General features: G+C 46.6%; 1 protein-coding gene across 1 annotated transcript in view; it reads right to left on the reverse strand.

Moving 5' to 3' along the window:
* The window catches only part of si:ch211-127i16.2 (probable flavin-containing monoamine oxidase A), a 74,032-nt gene that overhangs the window by 38,507 nt on the left and 10,279 nt on the right, over positions 1-25,246 (reverse strand). Inside the window, exon 7 of the mRNA XM_066651602.1 lies at positions 17,432-17,516. Within this exon, the coding sequence (XP_066507699.1) occupies positions 17,432-17,516 (85 nt within the window). The remainder of the gene's footprint in view (positions 1-17,431; positions 17,517-25,246) is intronic.

The following is a 25,246-nucleotide window of genomic DNA, read 5'->3' on the forward strand; positions in this document are numbered from 1 at the left end:
GCTGTGTGACAAGTGTGGGGAGCACACACACGTCTCCAGCATGGTTCATGGTGCATAACGTCACGTGAAGGGCTTCACAAAAGACTGGTAATGGCAGATATAGCTGCACAAATACCGTTAAGTGTGTAACGGGAAAAAAATGCATAGCATATGGACTCTTTCAATAAAGTCCCACGTATCGATTGAAAGTAGTCAGTCATCGAGCAGCTTCTTCTCAGACAAAGAATAAAGGCTGCTTTTCTAAGAGAGAGACAGGGATGTTACAAAGGAGCTGCTGCTTTTAAACGCTGGTGCTAACAAAAGCATGGTAATTTCATACTGAGCCCTTAAAATCTAAGGCTTATGACATCCTAAGGCGTATTATCCAGTAATTATATGTAAAATCATGCATACTGTCTGAGTTATTCTTACAGGAGAGAGGCATAAAAGCCTGGACCTGCCATCAGGACCTGGTCAACTTAGGGTTAACTCCTTCAGACACACACACAGCAGAAGCATAGAGAATTTTTGTTGAAAGTGCATATTGTGAACTTCCTATCCACACCACAGCTGTGTTTGGAGGTGAAAGCAGAGATAGTTCTGATGACTTGAATGTGATTATGTAACTACAGAATTCATTAGTGTTTCTGTGAGTGCATTTCAATAATAATGCAAAGCGAATGTTAATGCGTAAATCCAACGTATAGCAAAACAACAATAACAACTCACGCTTAAAGGGTTAATAAGTCACAGTATGTGCAGAAGGTTGAGTTTGTTGACTTAAGTGGCTCTGAGTAAGAGGCTCCACACCCACCACGACCCTGATCAGGACGCAGCGCTAACGGACTGAACACGAATGAAGGATTGTGTCGGGGAGAGCATCCGTTGTAAGCGCTGTTTTGTGTGTATGGGTCGTTGGGCCAGGTTGGCAGGTGGTCCGCTTTAGCGATCTCAGTCTGGATTGTGAAACTACATATTTATGCCGGTTAATGTCAGTTGTAGGGCGGCACGGTGGCACAGCAGGAAGTGTCGCAGTCACACAGTCACACAGGGACCTGGAGGTTGTGGGTTCGAGTCCAGCCCCGGTAGACTGTCTGTGAGGAGTGTGGTGTGTTCTCTCTGTGTCTGCGTGGGTTTCCTCCGGGTGGCTGTCTGTGAGGAGTGTGGTGTGTTCTCTCTGTGTCTGCGTGGGTTTCCTCCGGGTGACTGTCTGTGAGGAGTGTGGTGTGTTCTCCCTGTGTCTGCGTGGGTTTCCTCTGGGTGACTGACTGTGAGGAGTGTGATGTGTTCTCTCTGTGTCTGCGTGGGTTTCCTCCGGGTGACTGTCTGAGAGGAGTGTGGTGTGTTCTCCCTGTGTCTGCGTGGGTTTCCTCCGGGTGACTGTCTGTGAGGAGTGTGGTGTGTTCTCCCTGTGTCTGCGTGGGTTTCCTCTGGGTGCTCCGGTTTCCTCCCACAGTCCAAAAACACACGTTGGTAGGTGGATTGTCGACTCGAAAGTGTCCGTAGGTGTGAGTGTGTGAGTGAATGTGTGATATGTGTGTGTTGCCCTGTGAAGGACTGGCGCGCCCTCCAGGGTGTATTCCTGGACCCACCGAAACCCTAAACTGGATAAGGATGAATGAATTTGTCAATGTCAGTTGTCATGAAAAGCTTTTACGAACAGTAACTTGAAATGTTAGTTTAGTTTTTTGGTTTTTAAAAATATGAAACTCAGCACATAAAGAGTTAAAAAAAAAAACAACAACAATGAAGAAGTTATAGAAGATAAATATTTCCCGTCCGTGGCTCTGAATGTCCACACGTTTTCCTACTGTATCTACGGTAAGAAACAGGCGTATCTTCATTAATCTAGTAACAGCATTAGTATTGTGATGATGATGATTGTTAATATCATTAAGGTTCAGACGCAGCAGTGTGAAAGATGGCTCTAAATGGAAGATGTCGCTGCTCCCCTCTGATCCGCTCTTAAAGAAGTCGCAGAGAAATGAGCTGATGTGTGTTTACGATGCTGCTGTGGGGTGTGGTGGTTGGGGTGTGTTTGTGGTGGTGGTGGAGGGGGTTGTGAGTGGCATGGGGGGCTGTAATTGCCACCAATGCTAATTTTCACTCCAGTCCTGACATTTTGAAGCCGCTCGAACAACAGGAACCCCGTTCCTCGCCAGGGAGACATGGAGGGCCAGAGATGGCTTCATGAAGCGGAGGCAATCAGGCGCATCGTCTGATTACACTCCACTGTCAGCAGCAAGAACAAATGACTCGGCTTACTAATTGTACACGGAGCGCTGCTTAGCATTGCATTTCCATACCATTACTGTTCTGCTCTGTGCTCTCTCTCTCTCCCCATCTTCATCTCTCTTTTCTTCTCTCTCTCTCTTTGTCTCTTATACACTCTTCAACTTCCTTTCCTGTTTATTTCGTCTTCTCACTGTCTCACTGCTCATTTCCTTCTGCCTCTCTCTCTCTCTCTTGTCTTTGTTTCTCTCTCTTTCCCTCTGTCCTCTTGAAATTCTCACACAAAAGGTTTCCACACGTCGTCTCAGAAATCCCAGGAACAGAGGCTGTTACTCTTCGCTGATGGAGAGCTTGTGTCCAGTGTGCGGTGTTCGACCGTTAGCTGAGCACAAGTCTTACTTAAAGGCTGAGCAGCAGCGATATGAAAGTGTCAAACAAATAAATACAGTGGAGTTTGAGTTCCTAACTTGTGTTTATTGATCGTCAGAAAACATGTTATTTCTTACTAATTGAAGGAATAAGGTGTAAAAGACCGTTGCCCCCCCCAACGGTGTTGGGAAACTCTAATAGGCGTCTTGCCTGTGACGTAGATGGTGGACAACAACTCTAGAAGCTGCACTTAATTTAATGCAAAATGACGAAAAGGTGTGTTGTTTTTGGCTGCAATCATTCAATGTACAGTGGGACATCTGTGAACAAATGGCCCAAAGATCCCAAAATATCCAGAAAATGGACTAAATTTGTCCACTTTAAACGGGCACTTTGGAAAGGACCATCCGCTCACTCCGTTATCTGTAGCTCATTTCACTGGCGCTTTTCCAACAATATGGGCATGTAAGGACACCAACGAAAGGTGTTGAAGAGCCTCTGTAACATGGAGGTAAACAGGGTAAGGACACTCACTTCGCCTGTTTTAGTTGGTGTTAGTTAACGTTAGCTTGACTCGCTAAACTCGGTGCTCAGATTATACTCGGCTACGTAGCTGCATTACGGAGGTTTATAGTGTCGGATGAATTCGAGTTCGACTTCGATCACATTTACAAGAATAACGGTACCTCTACATTTGAGTTTAGCTTATTGCTAGGCTATTGTCATGAATAATGTTGGTTATTTAGCTAGATACTGTCATAACAGTCAGTCATAACGGTGTTTTACCGCGGCGTTGTTCAGCTGTTGTCCACCAGTGACGTCACGGTCGCGTTCAAGAATTTCCGTAGCGAGGTCGGGTTTTTCCGTTAATTTAATAAAATTGTCAGTTTTAAAGCCAATTAAGCTGCTACTTTCATTTTAATTCATACTTATATCTGTCAGTAACTACAATAATGTGAAATATTCATGGAGGTCCATTAAGGGCCTGCAAACTCCAAGCAAAGCACAGATAACTCGCTTCACACCTGTGTCTGCTATTCACACGTCTAACAAAAAACATGCTACCATTCCAGCATCACACACAAAAACCACTGTCCATGCTACATGCACTACATAGCGTTTTCTCCAGCAGAACAAACAGGAGCGAGATAACGGAGCCATTCCCTACAGCGCCACAGTGACAGACCAGTGCCGCTGCGCTAGTTACTTATGAAAAATGTAAGCAAGTCTTAACCATTTCAAGGGTTAAACTGGCTAAAATAAATAAACATTATTTCAAAATTTGCATGTTTTAAATATTATATTATAATATATTATGTGGCTTTCAGTAGTTCCAGATCATTTTAGCAGCTCCTGTATCCCCTGGCACCCCGCTACCCCCCTCTATACTTTGCACCTTGTTTGTGTCCCCACCAGAGACATTAATAATCATCAATGCAACTGCTGCCAAAATACTCTGGTCCTTCAGAGAAGCCAAAGAGTTTCTTCTTGGCCTTGATGGCACCCTTGTAGTTAAGAGTGTATATAAACAACTAATAAGACCCCTCGCTCGTCTGTGACAAACTGAGCAGCAGCATTAGCTTGAGGAGAGCTGGTGAAGCGTGAGGTGGCATGGCTCATATCGACTGTGAGGAGATGCTCCCTGGCGGTCAGTCATATCCCCCTACGATGAGTGACAGAGAGACAGCAGCCGTCTGGTTGTCTCAGCACCGCGAGGCAACAGCCGTCTTCAGCTATCTCTAAACTGACACTGCTCCACAGGACGGCGGACCTCACTCCTGTAACGTAGCCCCCTTCAGCACAGCTCTAACAAACTGGTACTATCTGCCCTTTAACTTGGGATTCTCTGAAAATGTGGTGATTTACGGACTTTTATTTTTCCACTTAAAGCAACACTGGGTAGTCTTTTAACCTTAAAATTACACCTTCAAGCCTGGGATGCTTCACTGCCCTGTAATAAAGCCTCTGTCATTGCTACTCTGGGCTCAGGACTGCAGAAACCACACTATGTGGGTTCTGGGGGTGGGTGGGAAACCCTTGGGAGCCCAAATTTGCCCGAAAACGATGCCCAAAACCATGACTTCTCTCGCTTTTTACTCCAGCTGCAAGCCTCTCGTGGTGGAGGTTACCACGGGACAGGCTGCGTCTGCATGGCTCCAGGCTAATGGAGCAGAAGAAACCTCGACATTTTCTGCAGGACTGCTCTCCAGCTCTCTGCCTTCAGGGATCTAGACATGTGGGAGAAGAGAGGGGTGAGAAATGCTTCCCACTCACATTATAAACACGACTCTGGGTTAGACAGCAAACGCCAGAAAAGACACTTAATTAATGCCCCAGAAGGCACCCACTCTTAAATCACAGTATCCCAGTCCTCCAGGCTTTTTTCAGGACTCCTAACTCTTCAGTGCAGCAGCCATAACCTCATTTAACCCCTATTTTCCTGTTTACATTGTCACTGAAAAAATATATAAAATATATAAACATCAAAGCTCTCAAAAGCGTGGCATTATTAATGGATGAATCACATATGAGTTCATAACACATTAAAATTTCACTGGCCTCTTAGCTTTCAGCATCAACTCTGATGTCAGATCTTATTTTTTTTGGATTCCTTCAAATGTCTGAACAGAACTAGCGGGAAGCTAAAAAAAACACTTGGGGATGTGTCCGGAATGATCTATGATTCTGTGGACGATTCTGAACCAAAAAGCTGCAAAAGCAACCTCAAATAATACTGAATTTACAGTGGGACACTGAAGCAGCTGCACATCAGCATAAGGTCACCATGCTCAATGCTAGGTGTGGGTTAGAGGGGTATAAACCCCGAAAACTGTGTTCTCTGGGACAGCACTAAGGTTTCAGTCACTAAATGCCATCAAACACTTCTTTGAACAACAGAAGCTTCAGGGCAAGAAACTCTTCATCATTCATTCATTTATTCATTATCTGGAACCCTTATCCAGTTCAGGGTCACGGTGGGTCAAGAGCCGACCTGGAATCATTGGGCGCAAGGCGGGAACACACCCTGGAGGGGGCGCCTGTCCTTCACTGGGCAAAACACACTCACACATTCACTCACACACTCACACCTACGGACACTTTTGAGTTCCCAATCCACCTACCAACGTGTGTTTTTGGACTGTGGGAGGAAACTGGAGCACCCAGAGGAAACCCACGCAGACACAGGGAGAACACACCACACTCCTCACAGACAGTCACCCGGAGGAAACCCACACAGACACAGGGAGAACACACCACACTCCTCGCAGACAGTCACCTGGAGGAAACCCACGCAGACACAGAGAGAACACACCACACTCCTCACAGACAGTCACCCGGAGAAAACCCACGCGAACACGGGGAGAACACACCACACTCCTCACAGACAGTCACCCGGAGGAAACCCACGCAGACACAGAGAGAACACACCACACTCCTCACAGACAGTCACCCGGAGGAAACCCACACAGACACAGGGAGAACACACCACACTCCTCACAGACTGTCACCCGGAGGAAACCCATGCAGACACAGGGAGAACACACCACACTCCTCACAGACAGTCACCCGGAAGAAACCCACACAGACACAGGGAGAACACACCACACTCCTCACAGACAGTCACCCGGAGGAAACCCACGCAGACACAGAGAGAACACACCACACTCCTCACAGACAGTCACCCGGAGGAAACCCACACAGACACAGGGAGAACACACCACACTCCTCACAGACTGTCACCCGGAGGAAACCCATGCAGACACAGGGAGAACACACCACACTCCTCACAGACAGTCACCCGGAAGAAACCCACACAGACACAGGGAGAACACACCACACTCCTCACAGACAGTCACCCGGAGGAAACCCACGCAGACACAGGGAGAACACACCACACTCCTGGAGCTGTGTGATTGCGACACCTACCTGCTGCACCATCGTGCCGCCCAACTCTTCATCAATACCTTGCATTTAAGAAGAAAACTCTTGGCTATAAGCGTATCGATGCTCTAAAAGGTGCCATCACTGAGACATGTCCACTGAAAGATGTCCATCTCCTGGACTTGGCTTAATCTGTGGCTAGAATCTGTGACCAAATTAATGAAAGTAAGGCCTTTTCGGGGCTTAATATTGATCCGACATCTGCTCAAACTTCAGAGGGTGATGAAGACTCATTAAAAACAGTCTGTGGCAGAGAAATGGATGCTAATGCAGCGCATACCTGTCCTCTTACAGCATAAACAGGGCCTTAAGTAAGAGCTGTAAGTGGCATTTAGGTGGGGCACATTGCCTGCTCTCTCATTGGCTGTCGCTCTCTCCAGGTGACTGTCTGTGAGGAGTGTGGTGTGTTCTCTCTGTGTCTGCGTGGGTTTCCTCCGGGTGACTGTCTGTGAGGAGTGTGGTGTGTTCTCTCTGTGTCTGCGTGGGTTTCCTCCGGGTGACTGTCTTTGAGGAGTGTGGTGTGTTCTCTCTGTGTCTGCGTGGGTTTCCTCCAGGTGACTGTCTGCGAGGAGTGTGGTGTGTTGTCCCTGTGTCTGCGTGGGTTTCCTCCGGGTGACTGTCTGTGAGGTGTGTGGTGTGTTCTCCCTGTGTCTGCATGGGTTTCCTCCGGGTGACTGTCTGTGAGGAGTGTGGTGTGTTCTCCCTGTGTCTGCGTGGGTTTCCTCCGGGTGACTGTCTGTGAGGAGCGTGGTGTGTTCTCCCTGTGTCTGCGTGGGTTTCCTCCGGGTGACAGTCTGTGAGGAGTGTGGTGTGTTTTCCCTGTGTCTGCGTGGGTTTCCTCCAGGTGACTGTCTGCGAGGAGTGTGGTGTGTTGTCCCTGTGTCTGCGTGGGTTTCCTCCGGGTGACTGTCTGTGAGGTGTGTGGTGTGTTCTCCCTGTGTCTGCATGGGTTTCCTCCGGGTGACTGTCTGTGAGGAGCGTGGTGTGTTCTCCCTGTGTCTGCGTCAGCTCTAATGCTGAGGATGTAATCCCGATTTCTGAATTTGATTTAAGGACAAGCACATAATTTATCACATTAGCGTCTGCAGATATATAACACATGACAAAATCTGATATTAGCCCACAATTCCTTTGGGAAATCCCTTCAGAGCGGCCAAACCACACACTCATCAAAACCAAGAGCTAGCCCAAACAAACCCTGATTTACCAAGACATCTCACACACAGACACCCACACACCCGAGCCACGTCCAAACAAACACTGTACCGAGCCGACACACACTCCGAAACCCAAGGCCCAAACAAACCGGTTCAGCGAGTCAACACACAGCCACATCTGTAATCACAGCTGTCGCTACATATCAGTAAAACAGATGTTTAGGCGATATTTCAAACTTAACACTGTAAATATGACTGTGTGGGACGTCTTGTTGCAGGCTGGTAGCTATGAGCAGGGCATTTTGGGGTGTGTGTGTGTGTGAGACAGTGTGTGTTTGCTCAGTACAGCTCTTAATGAGTAAAGCTCATATTACACTAACAATAAAGTGACAATATTTCGTGGAGCACTCACTAAAATAGGGTCTTTCAGGGATTTCTGCTTGTTTTTTTTGGGTTTAATCGTGACAGGCCTTTTCATCACCCACATGTGCTTCACCAAACCCAGAAACCACAGCTCACCCACACACACACACACACACATCTCACCGTAGCAAGATTTGAACAAGAACACACTCCTCAAAGACATTGAAGGGGCTGCCCACACACACACACACACACACCCCTCCTGCCTATACCTACCTACTCAAAAACACACACAGGCACATTCACAGGTTCTGTACCACACACACACACACACACACACACATCATAGCAGCAAGTACACATTCTTCAAAAACACTCAAGAAACTGCCCCCCCCCACACACACACACACACCTCCTGTCTATTTCTACTAACGTGAACACATACACAGGTTGGGTACCACATAAAAACACATCTACTGGTTTTAAACACACACACAGCCTCTGTACCACACACACACACACACAAAATTGATATTAGGCCACTCTGAGCAGCACCGCTTCAGTGCCTCCACATTACAGCCATTTGCTGAGTATTAACTGCACTAAATATGTGAGGAAAACCACAACACGGCTCTGAACCAAATGAAACACTGAGAGAGAAAGAAATCAACAGAGTGGCTGTGTTTACTGGATGAGGACAGAGACCACAGTGTGGCTGCAGTAAACAGGAGAGAAGTTAACTATAACACACACACACACACACACACACACACACACACACACAGTCTCATGGAAGATAAAGTAGTGGAGGAGGAGGAGGAGGAGGACAAGTGGGAGGAGGGAGCAGATGCTCGTCATTATAAAAGATGGATGGATCAGAGCGTGAACCTGAGAGCTGCTGAGTCCAGGATGAGGTGGAAGCTCCAGGAAGAAAGGGCTCAAACTGCACTCCACTCAATATGCGATTTCTGACTTGGAACTCATAGAATTCCCAATCGGAAAAGATCCACCTCGCTGACATCAGCACATCTGATGTCATTTTGCAGTCGTATGCAAGAGTTTAAACTCCCCCTGGTCAAAGTAGAGGAGGGCTGATTTCCTAAGTGAATATAAGTGAAGACATTCTCGACACCGCACTTAAATATGGGGTTTTACATCATTTTAATCTGCATTTCTGTCGGCAGTTGAACACATTCTGGGAAAAACTTGAAGGAAAAAATATGCACATGCCAAAGTTTTGTTTCATTCATTTCCCTTAATGTGTTAAATTCACATATGAAAAATGTTGTAATTGTGCTTTAAAATGTGAGGATCTTGGTGTGTTCTCCCTGTGTCTGTGTAGGTTTCCTCCGGGTGACTGTCTGTGAGGAGTGTGGTGTGTTCTCCCTGTGTCTGCGTGGGTTTCCTCCGGGTGACTGTCTGTGAGGAGTGTGGTGTGTTCTCCCTGTGTCTGTGTGGGTTTCCTCTGGGTGACTGTCTGTGAGGAGTGTGGTGTATTCTCCCTGTGTCTACATGGGTTTCCTCCGGGTGACTGTCTGTGAGGAGTGTGGTGTGTTCTCCCTGTGTCTGTGTAGGTTTCCTCCGGGTGACTGTCTGTGAGGAGTGTGGTGTGTTCTCCCTGTGTCTGCGTGGGTTTCCTCCGGGTGACTGTCTGTGAGGAGTGTGGTGTGTTCTCCCTGTGTCTGCGTGGGTTTCCTCCAGGTGATTGTCTGTGAGGAGTGTGGTGTGTTCTCCATGTGTCTGCGTGGGTTTCCTCCGGGTGACTGTCTGTGAGGAGTGTGGTGTGTTCTCCCTGTGTCTGTGTGGGTTTCCTCTGGGTGACTGTCTGTGAGGAGTGTGGTGTATTCTCCCTGTGTCTGCATGGGTTTCCTCCGGGTGACTGTCTGTGAGGAGTGTGGTGTGTTCTCCCTGTGTCTGTGTAGGTTTCCTCCGGGTGACTGTCTGTGAGGAGTGTGGTGTGTTCTCTCTGTGTCTGTGTGGGTTTCCTCTGGGTGACTGTCTGTGAGGAGTGTGGTGTGTTCTCCCTGTATCTGCGTGGGTTTCCTCCGGGTGACTGTCTGTGAGGAGTGTGGTGTGTTCTCCCTGTGTCTGCGTGGGTTTCCTCCGGGTGCTCCGGTTTCCTCCCACACTCCAAAAACAAACGTTGGTAGGTAGATTGGCGAATCAAAAGTGATGTTTTTGCTCCTGGGCTCTCCCTACAGTTGCAGAGTTTACTTTAACACTACTTCCCTAAAATCAAGTACGATGGAGGAGAGGGGGCTGGTTTCCTTCCCTCCTCCCGAAGCTACATAGTACAGTTTCTGCAGTGCTGAGTATAAAACAGAGGCTCTATTCTCCCTGTTACAGCTCAGTGGAGAATCACAATGATTTTGAAGCTGTAGTTGTACCTTAGTGTTAAAAAAAAAAACAACTGTTGGCTGATGTGCCAGGTGTGGGCAGTTTGCCTACTCCCGGAGTTATTTTGACAGGTCAGTGGTGTTAAGAGGAAGAGGCCGACTGGGTTTCTCTCGATTGATAACTGGGGGAAGATTCAGCAAAAACCTTAGGGATAAATGTGAATTAGAAAACGGACAGTGGACTGTTGTAATGGGAGCGAGGACCATGTCTTAGAAGACTTACTGGATGAGAAAGGGTAGGGCTCAGCTGTATGAAGGCACCAGGCCATTTAGAGCCATTTAGGGCCTTTTATGTCAGGAAGAATATCCTGAACTGGACATGAACCCGAGTGAAACTAAAACCCTGTGGAATGTTTAACGTTATGAAGATGCTACAAGTTTTTTGCTGGAACATCAGTAAAAGGCGAGCTACAGAAATATAGAGGGTGTGTTTTTAAAAACGCGAGTAAATTTGCAGTATTTTTTATGTTTACCACAGAGCGGAGATGGGACGCAAAGTGGAGGTGTGAAAAAAAAGCTCTTTCTGAAAGTGTTGCAGTGTGGAGTTCAAAAGTGAGAACTGAACAAAATAAAAAAAATAACCAAAATGAAAAAAAAAAAAGAAAATCAAGGTTGTAAGCAGCAGAGACCACCTCTATCACCTTTTATCATTTTCACATGTTCTGACAGAAGCCGCATTTGTGCTTTCTCTGATCTGCTCGTACTTGAAAGAGGAACTGCATTTCAAATCGAGGAAGACGTTTTGAGCATCGTGTGTTGGAGGTAAGTACGAAGGCCAGAATATATGAATATTTATGGTCAGTACAAATCAAAGGGCCTCATTAGTTCTGATGTTAAGATCTATGCCACTTTAACTTTGTTACAGATTTGTGTTTAACATTTCATTACTTTAACAGTTCAATACACACAACAATCAGCCAAAACATTAAGACCAACCCCTTGCTTCAGTTTTATCAATTCCACTGACCACACAGGAGCCCTTTGTATTTCCATAATTACAGATTATTTTAGTGTTTACAAATGGATCAGACAAAGCAGGGCTACTGGAATTTTTAAACCCCTCGGTGTTTCCTCCGGGTGACTGTCTGTGAGGAGTGTGGTGTGTTCTCCCTGTGTCTGCGTGGGTTTCCTCCGGGTGACTTTCTGTGAGGAGTGTGGTGTGTTCTCCCCGTGTCTGCGTGGGTTTCCTCCAGGTGACTGTCTGTGAGGAGTGTGGTGTGTTCTCTCTGTGTCTGCGTGGGTTTCCTCCAGGTGACTGTCTGTGAGGAGTGTGGTGTGTTCTCTCTGTGTCTGCGTGGGTTTCCTCCAGGTGACTGTCTGTGAGGAGTGTGGTGTGTTCTCTCTGTGTCTGCGTGGGTTTCCTCCAGGTGACTGTCTGTGAGGAGTGTGGTGTGTTCTCCCTGTGTCTGCGTGGGTTTCCTCCAGGTGACTGTCTGTGAGGAGTGTGGTGTGTTCTCTCTGTGTCTGCGTGGGTTTCCTCCAGGTGACTGTCTGTGAGGAGTGTGGTGTGTTCTCTCTGTGTCTGCGTGGGTTTCCTCCGGGTGACTGTCTGTGAGGAGTGTGGTGTGTTCTCTCTGTGTCTGCGTGGGTTTCCTCCGGGTGACTGTCTGTGAGGAGTGTGGTGTGTTCTCTCTGTGTCTGCGTGGGTTTCCTCCGAGTGACTGTCTGTGAGGAGTGTAATGTGTTCTCCCTGTGTCTGCGTGGGTTTCCTCCAGGTGACTGTCTGTGAGGAGTGTGGTGTGTTCTCTCTGTGTCTGCGTGGGTTTCCTCCAGGTGACTGTCTGTGAGGAGTGTGGTGTGTTCTCTCTGTGTCTGTGTGGGTTTCCTCCAGGTGACTGTCTGTGAGGAGTGTGGTGTGTTCTCTCTGTGTCTGCGTGGGTTTCCTCCAGGTGACTGTCTGTGAGGAGTGTGGTGTGTTCTCTCTGTGTCTGCGTGGGTTTCCTCCAGGTGACTGTCTGTGAGGAGTGTGGTGTGTTCTCTCTGTGTCTGCGTGGGTTTCCTCCGAGTGACTGTCTGTGAGGAGTGTAATGTGTTCTCCCTGTGTCTGCGTGGGTTTCCTCCAGGTGACTGTCTGTGAGGAGTGTGGTGTGTTCTCTCTGTGTCTGCGTGGGTTTCCTCCAGGTGACTGTCTGTGAGGAGTGTGGTGTGTTCTCTCTGTGTCTGCGTGGGTTTCCTCTGAGTGACTGTCTGTGAGGAGTGTAATGTGTTCTCTCTGTGTCTGCGTGGGTTTCCTCCGGGTGACTGTCTGTGAGGAGTGTGGTGTGTTCTCTCTGTGTCTGCGTGGGTTTCCTCCGGGTGACTGTCTGTGAGGAGTGTGGTGTGTTCTCTCTGTGTCTGCGAGGGTTTCCTCCGGGTGACTGTCTGAGGAGTGTGGTGTGTTCTCTCTGTGTCTGCGTGGGTTTCCTCCGGGTGCTCCGGTTTCCTCCCACAGTTCAAAAACACACGTTTGTAGGTGGATTGGCGACTCAAAAGTGTCCGTAGTTGTGAGTGTGTGTGTGAATGTGTGTGTTGCCCTGTAAAAGACTGGCGCCCCCTCCAGGGTGTATTCCCACCTTTCGCCCAATGATTAAAAGTTTGCTCTGGACCCACCACGACCCTGAACTGGATAAGGGTTACAGATAATGAATGAATTTTCAATTTTTTGAAAAAATAAACTGAAAATAATGTTGGATTCTGACTCTTTTCTGCATTCCTAACAGAGTAAAGATGAGGGAAAGTGAGAGTGAGAGAGAGCAAAGCGAGGGACAAAAAAGGGAAAAGAAACACAGGCACGGTGAACACTGTTTAAATGTGGCATTAATTCCAGAACATAAGGCAGAAATATACAAAAATGCCACAAATGAACTAAGACTCCTAAGGGCTACAACATGGTTTTGCCGTTACATTAAACAGACAATGTCTCATCAACTGCCTGAGTGTTTATTTAATGAACTAAAACCATGTAAACGCCCCTCATATCAATAATAATTCAAGTCACTGATTATCCACTGCTTTAAATCAGAAAACCGATGTATTGGTGGGGCCCCTGTTTTAATGGAGACCAAACCTTTGCAGGTTATTACTTCACAATGAACTGAAAAGAAACAGCAAGGGTATTCAGATTTCAAACGAAGACGAGTGGTACGTAAGAGCGGTCTGACACGGGGGGCGGGACATCCATAATTAGGGTCATTAGTGCTGGCCGAGTGCTTTCAGCTGCCCTGTGATGCTGAATGAGCCGCAATTCTTCTTTTTATGAGGGAAATAAAAAGAACAAAAACAAAAACACTGCACTAAGAGCTCCACGTGTCTGAGGGAAAGCACGTGTGAGGCTTCACACTCACAGCTCTGTTGTTATTGTGTGAAGGGGGGGGGGCTAAATAGCAGGTGGGAGAAAAGTGGTTAAAATAACTACCAAAAAAAACACCCCAAAAAAAACAGCGGTACACTGTAATCTGGGAGGGTTTCTTTTTTGGCTGCAGCTCGAGCTCAGCGCTAATATCATTATCACCAGGCATGTCTGCTCTTAGCTGTGGCTCCTCCGGCTGGAGAGGCTGAAAAGGAGATTATCTCTGGAGAACATCTGAAACGTTACGTAGGGAGATGCAGATCCGGGCACGATGAAAGAGCACTTTCTCTTCTGAAGACTTGGCAAAATGGATTCGAATCAACAGAAAAGGCATTGCTAATAAACGGAAAGGGTTCAAAAGGACGAGGAAGGAATGCTTGGCTGCCTGGAGCCGGCAGAGACATCTGGAGTGTGTGTGTGTGTGTGTGTGTGTGCGCATGTGCCTACAGTACACGATAAAAGTATGCCTCTTTGTATTTCATTCAGGAACTACATGATTTTTACCAGTGCATCTCCTCCAACTGAAGGCAAAGCTGGCATTTTGCAGGACGCCCGCGTCTCCGAAGGGGGACAAGTCACATGGACGACTCGGAGCTACGCGGCCTTTATTATTTATCTCCAAACGCGTTTGGACAGGTGTCGGAGACTCAGCACCGCCTCTGGTTTTTAAGGCTCGCCGTCAGCCGTCAGCTCGCCTCGGATTTAAAGGCCGTTTCCCAGAGCACCGTCACTCGCGATAATTCAAACTCTGCCTCATTAACCCCTTAAACTCTAAAGGACACACCCGCAGGACCACACTCTATAGTCCTTGCTCTTGTAATATCACAGTGCTATGCAAAAGTCACCCTTTTTTTTTCTCGGCTAAAGGTTATTCCCTCTTCGGAAGGAGATTAGAGACAATCATAAATTAACAGGTATAAGGACAAAAGACAAATCAAAGTAAAACGAGTGCCGAGAAAATGGAACTCCATCTTTAAGAGAGAAGGGAAAATTCAGGTTCCACTCTAAACAAGTGTTTGTGTCCGAGCGTCCTCTGTAAGAAAACAACTCACAACTGGGTGTCTGAAAAAAACCGGGGCTCTGAATGAAAAAGGAAACAGACGCAAAAGAACAAAGGACCGGCCGCTCCAGAGTCCAGGCCTCGACACCGGTGAATGTGCATGGCATTATTCAGAACAAGGAAAGCAGTAAATGCAACCAATTTCTAGGACTGAATCAAGCAAACTGTAAAAGTGCAATTACATAAATTTACAGAAACGCAGGGCCTTTCAGGAAGAACGTCAGCTGAAGGCTGGTACACGCCTGGCTCCACTGTGGTGTTACCATCGCCTGCTGTGCTGTAACCATTACTGGACTAAAGTGCTGCAAATTTCTGTCATTACTCAGTCAATATTCACAGCCTCTTTCCTTCGTTCCTCGTCCTGTTGTGAGTTGACAATGCACTGTACACTCGGGATATTGACCGCCATCGCAAAGCAGCTGTTTATTGTTTTGTTTTTATTGCTGATGTATTGTTGTTTAGAAAAACCCCTGCTCTGCCCTAAAATTTCAATATTAATCAGGCACTAGATCAAAACCTTTATACGTTACATATGAGTTTTATATTAGTTACTGAGACATTCAGATTAGATCATACATATTACAGACTAATAAACATGTTACAATTTATAATAATTCAAATTAGAAATTGGACACCCAGCATTTAAATAATTGGATACACATTCATTCATTCATTATCTGTAACCCTTATCCAGTTCAGGGTCGCGATGGGTTCAGAGCCTACCTGGAATCATTGGGTGCAATGCGGGAACACACCCTGGAGGGGGCGCCAGTCCTTCACAGGGCAACACACACACATTTCGTCACACCTACGGACACTTTTGAGTCGCAAATCCACCTATCAACGTGTGTTTTTGGACCGTGGGAGGAAACCAGAGCACCCGGAGGAAGCCCACGCAAACACAGGGAGAACACACCACACTCCTCACAGACAGTCACCCGGAGGAAACCCACACAGACACAGGGAGAACACACCACACTCCTCACAGACAGTTACCCAGAGGAAACCCACACAGACACAGAGAGAACACACCACACTCCTCACAGACAGTTACCCAGAGGAAACCCACACAGACACAGGGAGAACACACCACACTCCTCACAGTCACCCAGAGGAAACCCACACAGACACAGGGAGAACACACCACACTCCTCACAGACAGTCACCCAGAGGAAACCCACACAGACACAGGGAGAACACACCACACTCCTCACAGACAGTCACCCAGAGGAAACCCACACAGACACAGGGAGAACACACCACACTCCTCACAGACAGTCACCCGGAGGAAACCCATGCAGACACAGACAACACACCACACTCCTCACAGACAGTCACCCAGTGGAAACCCACACAGACACAGGGAGAACACACCACACTCCTCACAGACAGTCACCCAGAGGAAACCCACACAGACACAGGGAGAACACACCACACTCCTCACAGACAGTCACCCAGAGGAAACCCACACAGACACAGGGAGAACACACCACACTCCTCACAGACAGTCACCCGGAGGAAACCCATGCAGACACAGACAACACACCACACTCCTCACAGACAGTCACCCAGTGGAAACCCACGCAGACACAGGGAGAACACACCACACTCCTCACAGACAGTCACCCAGAGGAAACCCACGCAGACACAGGGAGAACACACCACACTCCTCACAGACAGTCACCCAGAGGAAACCCACACAGACACAGGGAGAACACACCACACTCCTCACAGACAGTCACCTGGAGGAAACCCACGCAGACACAGGGAGAACACACCACACTCCTCACAGACAGTCACCCGGAGGAAACCCACGTGGACACAGGGAGAACACACCACACTCCTCACAGACAGTCACCCGGAGGAAACCCACACAGACACAGGGAGAACACACCACACTCCTCACAGACAGTCACCCGGAACGGGAATCGAAACCACAACCTCCTGGCCCCTGGAGCTGTGTGACTGTGACACTACCAGCTACACCATCGTGCCGCCCATTGGATAAACAGTTACAGATATACGAATTATTTCATAACTGTTAATTCAATAATTAATTCATTAAGTTAATGAACATTGCGCAGCAGTGCTTGAACTAATTGCATGTAGATACTAATAAATAAGATTTAATAATTAAAGATTAAAGGATCACTACAGCTATTACAGACTCTTAACTACAGCATCCAGTCAATGACAAGGGACAATACTTTCAGTGCACGGCACTATATTAAATAAAAGGAAATCAATAGAAGCCTATGGGCAGATGCTTCAGCACCTGTCAATTGGTTTTCTGTTGTGTGTCTGGTAATACCTACTGGAAAACACGTCATTACTCTCCGTGGTGAATTAATATATGCCACCAATCCCTCACACACAGATCAGTCGGAAAAACACTGGAGTATTCTGTTAATTAAAAAAATCCAATTAAACAACTTTACGTCACAGCAGCCAGTTGCCAGGGGGCGTGGCCTATATAGCCCAGGAGACTACCCCAGGCTGTCTGATTGACAGCTGTTCTGTGTCACTGCAGTTGAGTGTTTTATAAGGTGTGTACACTCTGAAAACATACATACACACACACACACATATACACATGCATACACACCTGCCATATGAGGGGGGCATGTAACAATGACAGCTTTGCAGATGATTGCACTGACGGTGGTCTTCACTTCCACACATTCTTCACTCTGAGAGGAAACAAACACACACACACACAAACACACACAGTCTTAACTCAGTGAGGTGTACAGAATACACACTCAGAGAGCTCTGTATGAATACAAACATCTCTGGAGGTGTACTGCAGCCAAGACAGGCTTCCTGAAAACTCACAGAGATTAGACACATTCACATTAGCTTTATTATTCAGGATTTAAAAGCTAGTAGCTGTGTTCAATGATTAAATGATTTGTTCAAATGCCATTAATAATATTTCTTAACTTAAAGTTAACAAATTATGTGTTAAATTATGATTTCCCCAATTTATTTGTCGCCAAATCCTTTGGACTATCCAGTCACACGATGCCCAGAGTCCAGGAGGGTGAGCAGCACATGCTTCGTCTGAGACACTCCTTTTCAACCTGCTGCTAACTCAACGCCACTGGAGCTCTTGGAGGAGAATGCAAACTGTCCAGATCTGTTAGCATCATGCTTGGGATGAAGGAGAGGTGGGCTATGCCATTCTTCCAGAGAGCAGAACCACCTGTGCTTTCTTGGACTTCCACTGACTGACAATGATTAGGGCACTGTGTCCCTTGGGAGCCCAACTCCAATATGACTTCTATATGAAAATGATTAATCATTCAGCCATAGTTCAGCTCGGCTTTTTCAATATTCGTCAGATTAACTTAAATGTCATTCTGTTCCAGACACTCTATACAGCAGCGTCTATATATTTGCTAAATTTGTTGTGTGTATTTGGTTCATTTCTGGCTAACACCTTTGTTTAGAGGTTCAGTCTCAGCTGAAAAGCAAAAAAGATCTGTGTAGGGTCAAAGACAGGTCTGGAAGTTGATGTTAAATTTGAATGTCTCCATTTACAGTTTATCTGACTCTATAGTAACTGGTGCACCGCAATGGTACACTTAATTTTGTTTAAAAATGGATTAATTAGTTAATTGCAACATTCTTAGCAAAGATAAATATCAAATGGTAAATATCCATTCATTCATCATCTTTAACCACTTCAGGTCTATTTCATTCATTCATTCATTCATTCATTTATTCATTGTCTGTAACCTCTTATCCAGTTCAGGGTAGCAGCACTTGGCGCAAGGCAGGAACACATCCTTTAGGGGGCACCAGTCCTTCACAGGGCGACACACACACACACACATTCAGTCATGTATGGACACTTTTTGAGTCACCAATCCACCTACCAACGTAGAGAGAACACAGAGAGAACACACTACACTCCTCACAGACAGTCACCCGGAGGAAACCCACACGGACACAGGGAGAACACACCACACTCCTCACAGACAGTCACCCGGAGGAAACCCACGCAGACACAGGGAGAACACACCACACTCCTCACAGACAGTCACCCGGAGGAAACCCACGCAGACACAGGGAGAACACACCACACTCCTCACAGACAGTCACCCGGAGGAAACCCACGCAGACACAGGGAGAACACACCACACTCCTCACAGACAGTCACCCGGAGGAAACCCACGCAGACACAGAGAGAACACACCACACTCCTCACAGACAGTCACCCGGAGGAAACCCACGCAGACACAGGGAGAACACACCACACTCCTCACAGACAGTCACCCGGAGGAAACCCACGCAGACACAGAGAGAACACACCACACTCCTCACAGACAGTCACCCGGAGGAAACCCACGCAGACACAGGGAGAACACACCACACTCCTCACAGACAGTCACCCGGAGGAAACCCACGCAGACACAGAGAGAACACACCACACTCCTCACAGACAGTCACCCGGAGGAAACCCACGCAGACACAGGGAGAACACACCACACTCCTCACAGACAGTCACCCGGAGGAAACCCATGCAGACACAGGGAGAACACACCACACTCCTCACAGACAGTCACCCAGAGGAAACCCACGCAGACACAGGGAGAACACACCACAATCCTCACAGACAGTCACCCGGAGGAAACCCACGCAGACACAGGGAGAACACACCACACTCCTCACAGACAGTCACCCGGAGGAAACCCACGCAGACACAGGGAGAACACACCACACTCCTCACAGACAGTCATCCGGAGGAAACCCACGCAGACACAGGGAGAACACACCACAATCCTCACAGACAGTCATCCGGAGGAAACCCATGCAGACACAGGGAGAACACACCACACTCCTCACAGACAGTCACCCGGAGGAAACCCACGCAGACACAGGGAGAACACACCACACTCCTCACAGACAGTCACCCGGAGGAAACCCACGCAGACACAGGGAGAACACACCACACTCCTCACAGACAGTCACCCGGAGGAAACCCACGCAGACACAGGGAGAACACACCACACTCCTCACAGACAGTCATCCGGAGGAAACCCATGCAGACACAGGGAGAACACACCACACTCCTCACAGACAGTCACCCGGAGGAAACCCACGCAGACACAGAGAGAACACACCACACTCCTCACAGACAGTCACCCGGAGGAAACCCACACAGACACAGAGAGAACACACCACACTCCTCACAGACAGTCACCCTAGGCTAGCATTGTACCCACAACCCTGCAAACCCTGTGTGAACTCTGGCACCCTGATTACAGATACTTTTTTTTTTTTTTCACAGAAATCACTTGGGCTTCAACGGCCTAGAATCAGAATGATTCATTTTATCACATGCTTTCTAACTTTAACTTTGTTCAACAGCGTGTGTTGGTAAACTCCAGATTCCCAGGTTCATGCGCGCAAGCAATGAACATGTGACTTTTTTTTAACTCCTTTCACAGCTGTTTGGTTTTTTTTTGCTAATCCATTACCTTTCTCTGAACGCTGTGGAAGGCCCTGTGCTGATTTTCAGTGTATTTTCTGAGACTGTGTGCCACGACTTGCCTTTTTCAATTTAGTCATCAGCCTCAAAAAAGTCAATATTTTGATTTTATATATTTGCCATATCCTCCGCTCCTAATGTAAACAGAAAAAGCCGTGATGTGCACATCATTTTACTCGCCGCAGACAAGCTGCCCACGCTGGATGATGACAGAGACATGGGCAGGTGATGAAATGAAAAAGAGAGTCACAATGATCAGGTACCTCATATGTAACTCACAGGGCCAGCATCCAGAGGCCTCAGAAAGTACACACACTCTTTATACGTCCAAAACTTTGCTGTAATTTTGCTGTAATACACTCAATGCCAAGCTTAGGCTTGAGGGGAGCCCCCCCAGCACAGGGCTGGAGAACAGTGGAGGTGTGGTCTCTGAAGCAAGGGAGCGCCCCCACTACCTGTGGAATGAGTTGAAGTGGCGTTTCTGATCCAGGGCTCATCATCCAACACCAGAACCTGACCTCACTAATGCTGTCCTGGGTGAACGCCATCAAATCCTCACAGTACAAATTCCCTAATAATCCCTTCATTTCAGAGGCACTGTGTGATAAGCAGGTGTTCCCAAACCACGTGGCCCTACAGCGGCTCTAATGGATCAGGCCCTGCGCTGAGATCTGAAATCACTTCCATTTATAGTAATTATCAAACACATTTAGGCAAAAAAGATGGATCCGTGCCACTTCAAACCCTGAAATGTAAATGCACTCTTGCATCTCACTCCGTCTCCTAATTCCTCCAACTCTCTGACTCTCCTTTGCTCCCTCTCTCCTGCTATTTTTCTCTCCCCCTCTCACTTCTCATTCTAGCATTCCCCCCTCTCCTTCATTTTCATTCTCCTTTCCTCTTTCTCTCTGCCTTATCCTTCTCTCCATCTCTCACTCCCTTCTATGCCTCCTCCTCTCACTCACTCCCACTCTAGCATTTCCTTCTCTCCTTCATTTTCATTCTCCTTTCCTCTCTTTCTAACTCTCTCTCCTTCTCCCCATTCTCTCCCGCCTTCTCGCTTTCCCTCCTCCTTTCACTCTCTTTCTTCCTCCCTCACCATCCTTCCCACACCACACACAATAAATCCAGTAGTAGTGGTGGGTGCATTAGTATGCTTGGGTGGGCTGTAGTCTCTGGAGGCTGTTTCTGAAACACCCCCCTCGAGCTCTGCTCTGAAGATGAGGAAGAGTGTCTCTGTTTGACCCCAAAACCACAGCTAGCTCCGCTGGGGGAAAAAAAAAAAACCTCATCCAAGCTCAGCTCACATTCACTGGGAGAGTAAGGTGCACTAACATTTACACTGAGCTTAGCCATACTGTGTTTACTTTAGCCTCAAGCCACACTGTGCTTAGCCTGCTTCCTACTCACAATAATACTTAGCCTAGCATAGAGCCATGCTAATTCCTAGCGCAGTTTACAGATATTCAGTGCATAACTAACAGTCTTATAGCAGGGTATAGCCATTAGCAAAACAATTAGCCATACTGTGTTTATTTTAGCTCATAGCTAACCACTGATTAGCATAATTACAGACAATTTTACAGTCATACTCTGTTTAGCTTAGCACAGGTTAGAGCTGTATTTATAGTTATTAGCGTAACATCTAGCCATGCTGTGTTGGATTAGCTATATTGTGCCTAGCATTACTTATAGCCAAGTGTCTCGCTGTGCTTAATTGCAGAGTAGCCACATTTCTGAAACAGATATAAGGAACACATTTCAGTGAGGGGCAGTGTAAGTGACAGGGCAGGCCAGAGCACAATGTGGGAGGGAGCAGTGGGGGAGGGTGGTGCGCCCGTCAATCCTTTCCAACTGCAGTCAGTCAGACACTAGATTTTTGTTGTCAGACACTAGATTTTTGTTGTCAGTCACATTTGATTAAAACCAATCGTTATCTTGTCCATCATCTTCCCCTGCAGTCACTCTTCTTAATAGTTTCTTCAAAAGTAGGTGCTGACCACGGTTCTATTGGCTAACATCAGAGTCATTAAACAAACAAAAGAACAAAAAGGTCAGTAGCTTTTCTGGATAGCAACAAAGTTCAAATAACTACTGTGCTATTTTAATTTGTTCATTAATTACCTATCTATAGGAGATCCGGAGCTAGTGTTTCATCAGTAGAGGTCTAAGAGACAGTCTAATCCTCATTAAACTACAATAATTAACTTTTATGTCCAGTAAAAATGCACAAACACATGGAATATGTTCATAGTAGCCTACATTTGTCCAATAATTGATGCCATTGTAAGGTCGTGTTAAACAAATGTAGTCTAAATAATCCATCCATCCATTATCTGTAACCGCTTATCCAATTTAGGGTCGCGGGTAGTCTAAATAATGCAACCCATTTTTACAGTTTTCATACGATTAGGAACCTACTTTTATTCCTTCTTTCAATAAATATACAACCACTAATTTTTGCGTATGTCATAACTTTATCTGTTAAAGGATTGCTTGTGATTGTAGACTTTACTATCTACATGTTTACAGGCCACTGTCACTTTACTGTAGCACACTTTGACTTATGTATATATCTGTAATTGAGTTATTGCACTTCATAATAGTTATTTAGTGTAGTTATTTCTTGCTTCATAGTATTTCTCTTTTTCTATTTGGCATTGTTGGTGATTAGCAAAAAAAGAATTTCATTGTTTCCTTACACTGCAAATGACAAACTCTTTGACTTTAATTAATATTTGCTGCCGTTGTTTTACTGTTATGCCCCATGTTTAATATTGTCTCTGTCCAAAAAAACATGTGCATTTTTGTGGATTTCTAGTTTGAACACAGAAGCTGTCCTTCACATCGTGTGAAGATTTCCTGATGAATGGACCAATAGAAAAGCTCCAAAACTACTTGGATTAAAATCTTTTTCTTTTCCATTGACTTCCATTTAAAGTTAAGAAGGTTTCCTCCTTCTCCTTTAAAGCTACTTTTTTTAACAGCTACAATATACAGAATATTCTAATTATTTAAGACTGCTTATTTGTGTCACACTCTAGAAATATTTCGTATTTTTTTAATTAATCTTTTATGGAATTGTGTATAAAATTACTTTGTCTTTAAAAAAAAGAAGTTGGCTGCAGTGCTACATGATTGATAGCAGACTGGCTGCTGATTGGCTCAAAAATACATTCATTCATTATCTGTAACCCTTATCCAGTTCAGGGTCGCGGTGGGTCCAGAGCCTACCTGGAATCATTGGGCGCAAGGCGGGAATACACCCTGGAGGGGGCGCCAGTCCTTCACAGGGTAATACACACATTCACTCATACACACACCTACGGACACTTTTGAGTCGCCAATCCACCTACCAACGTGTGTTTTTGGACAGTGGGAGGAAACAGGAGCACCCAGAGGAAACCCACGCAGACACAGAGAGAACACACCACACTCCTCACAGACAGTCACCCGGAGGAAACCCACGCAGACACAGGGAGAACACACCACACTCCTCACAGACAGTCACCCGGAGGAAACCCACGCAGACACAGGGAGAACACACCACACTCCTCACAGACAGTCACCCGGAGGAAACCCACGCAGACACAGGGAGAACGCACCACACTCCTCACAGACAGTCACCCGGAGCGGGAATTGAACCCACACTACCTGCTGCGCCACCGTGCCGCCCTCTCAAAAATACAGGAAAAAAAAAGTTTTTTAGTCTGCAAATACAGGGCGATCCTGTATTTGTATGGGACCATTAGCAACCAACCCAATGGAGCAGGCAGCCATGACCTAAGAGACCAGGATTGGGTGTATGGTGTGGGATTGTGTATTCACTGCCATGGATGGGTTAAATTCTGAGGCACAAGGCTTACGTTGTTTATGTGTATGCTACTTCCAGCCACACACAGAGCTATTATTATATGGACTTGATGTTATGCTTCAGTGGTTCATAGGTTGTATTTACACTCTGGCCTTCTCTGGTTCTGACACTACCCGGCCTGCACAATGTAAGATGCCTTGTAGTCTTCACACATAAACAGTCGTATCTACATTAGTCCTGCTCTTATCTGTACGCTGTGCTACGGTGTGTATTCTACATGTTGCACCACAGAAAGCTTTTCATTAAATACCTGATTAATGAGAGGAAAACTGAAGTGAACTGACGAGGAGGGAAGCTTGTGGCACGCTGAGAGAAAACGGCAGGACCTTCCAGCACCGTTCTGAGAACAGCTTCACCAAGCACAAGCCTAACCTTCATTCAGAAAGGCTGGACACAGGTCGGCGCCGACGGGCCACCTTCGCTCGCTGGCCTCCTTATTACAGAGGAGCACAAATGGCCTGTTAGAGCCGAGCCTGGCAAAGAAGAAGAAGGAAAAAAGCAAGCTTCCCTCTGCTCTGAGCTGGTGATGTAACTCAGCAGAGACCATTAAGCCGTCTAATGGATATTCTCTCGCTGAGAGTGAGAGCAGTTTCGTGGCGTTCAAGGCTTAGGCCTATTCATTAACGTGATTTAAAAGCTCACAAAAAAGATTTTGTGTCACCCAATCTTCAGCGGGTGTGGTGCAACACAGCAGTTCCTGAGTTCGCCCATTGAAAGGTTTAATGATGGTAAGCATTGCAGTGGATCAACAAGGAAACACAAGCATGGGCGCGGACACAACTGGACAGAAGGCATGGGAAATATCCACTTTGGTTCTAAATCAGTCCAGTTCCAGCTGTTTTCTTGTATGATATTTCTGCCCCCTGAAGTCCTGTGCCCAGTGATGATTAGCAGAGTTACCACGGTAACAGCTCACTTTTAATATAGGCGTTTAAAAAAAAGAAAAAAAGAAAGTTGTTCATTTATTGATTCATTTCATGTAAAGCCACAAACCCACCCACACACAACCATTAACGACTTCTAAACACGTCTTACATTAAAGAACCCCT

This window comes from Hoplias malabaricus, chromosome 18 (genome assembly GCF_029633855.1).
Source record: "Hoplias malabaricus isolate fHopMal1 chromosome 18, fHopMal1.hap1, whole genome shotgun sequence".
Classification (NCBI taxonomy): domain Eukaryota; kingdom Metazoa; phylum Chordata; class Actinopteri; order Characiformes; family Erythrinidae; genus Hoplias; species Hoplias malabaricus.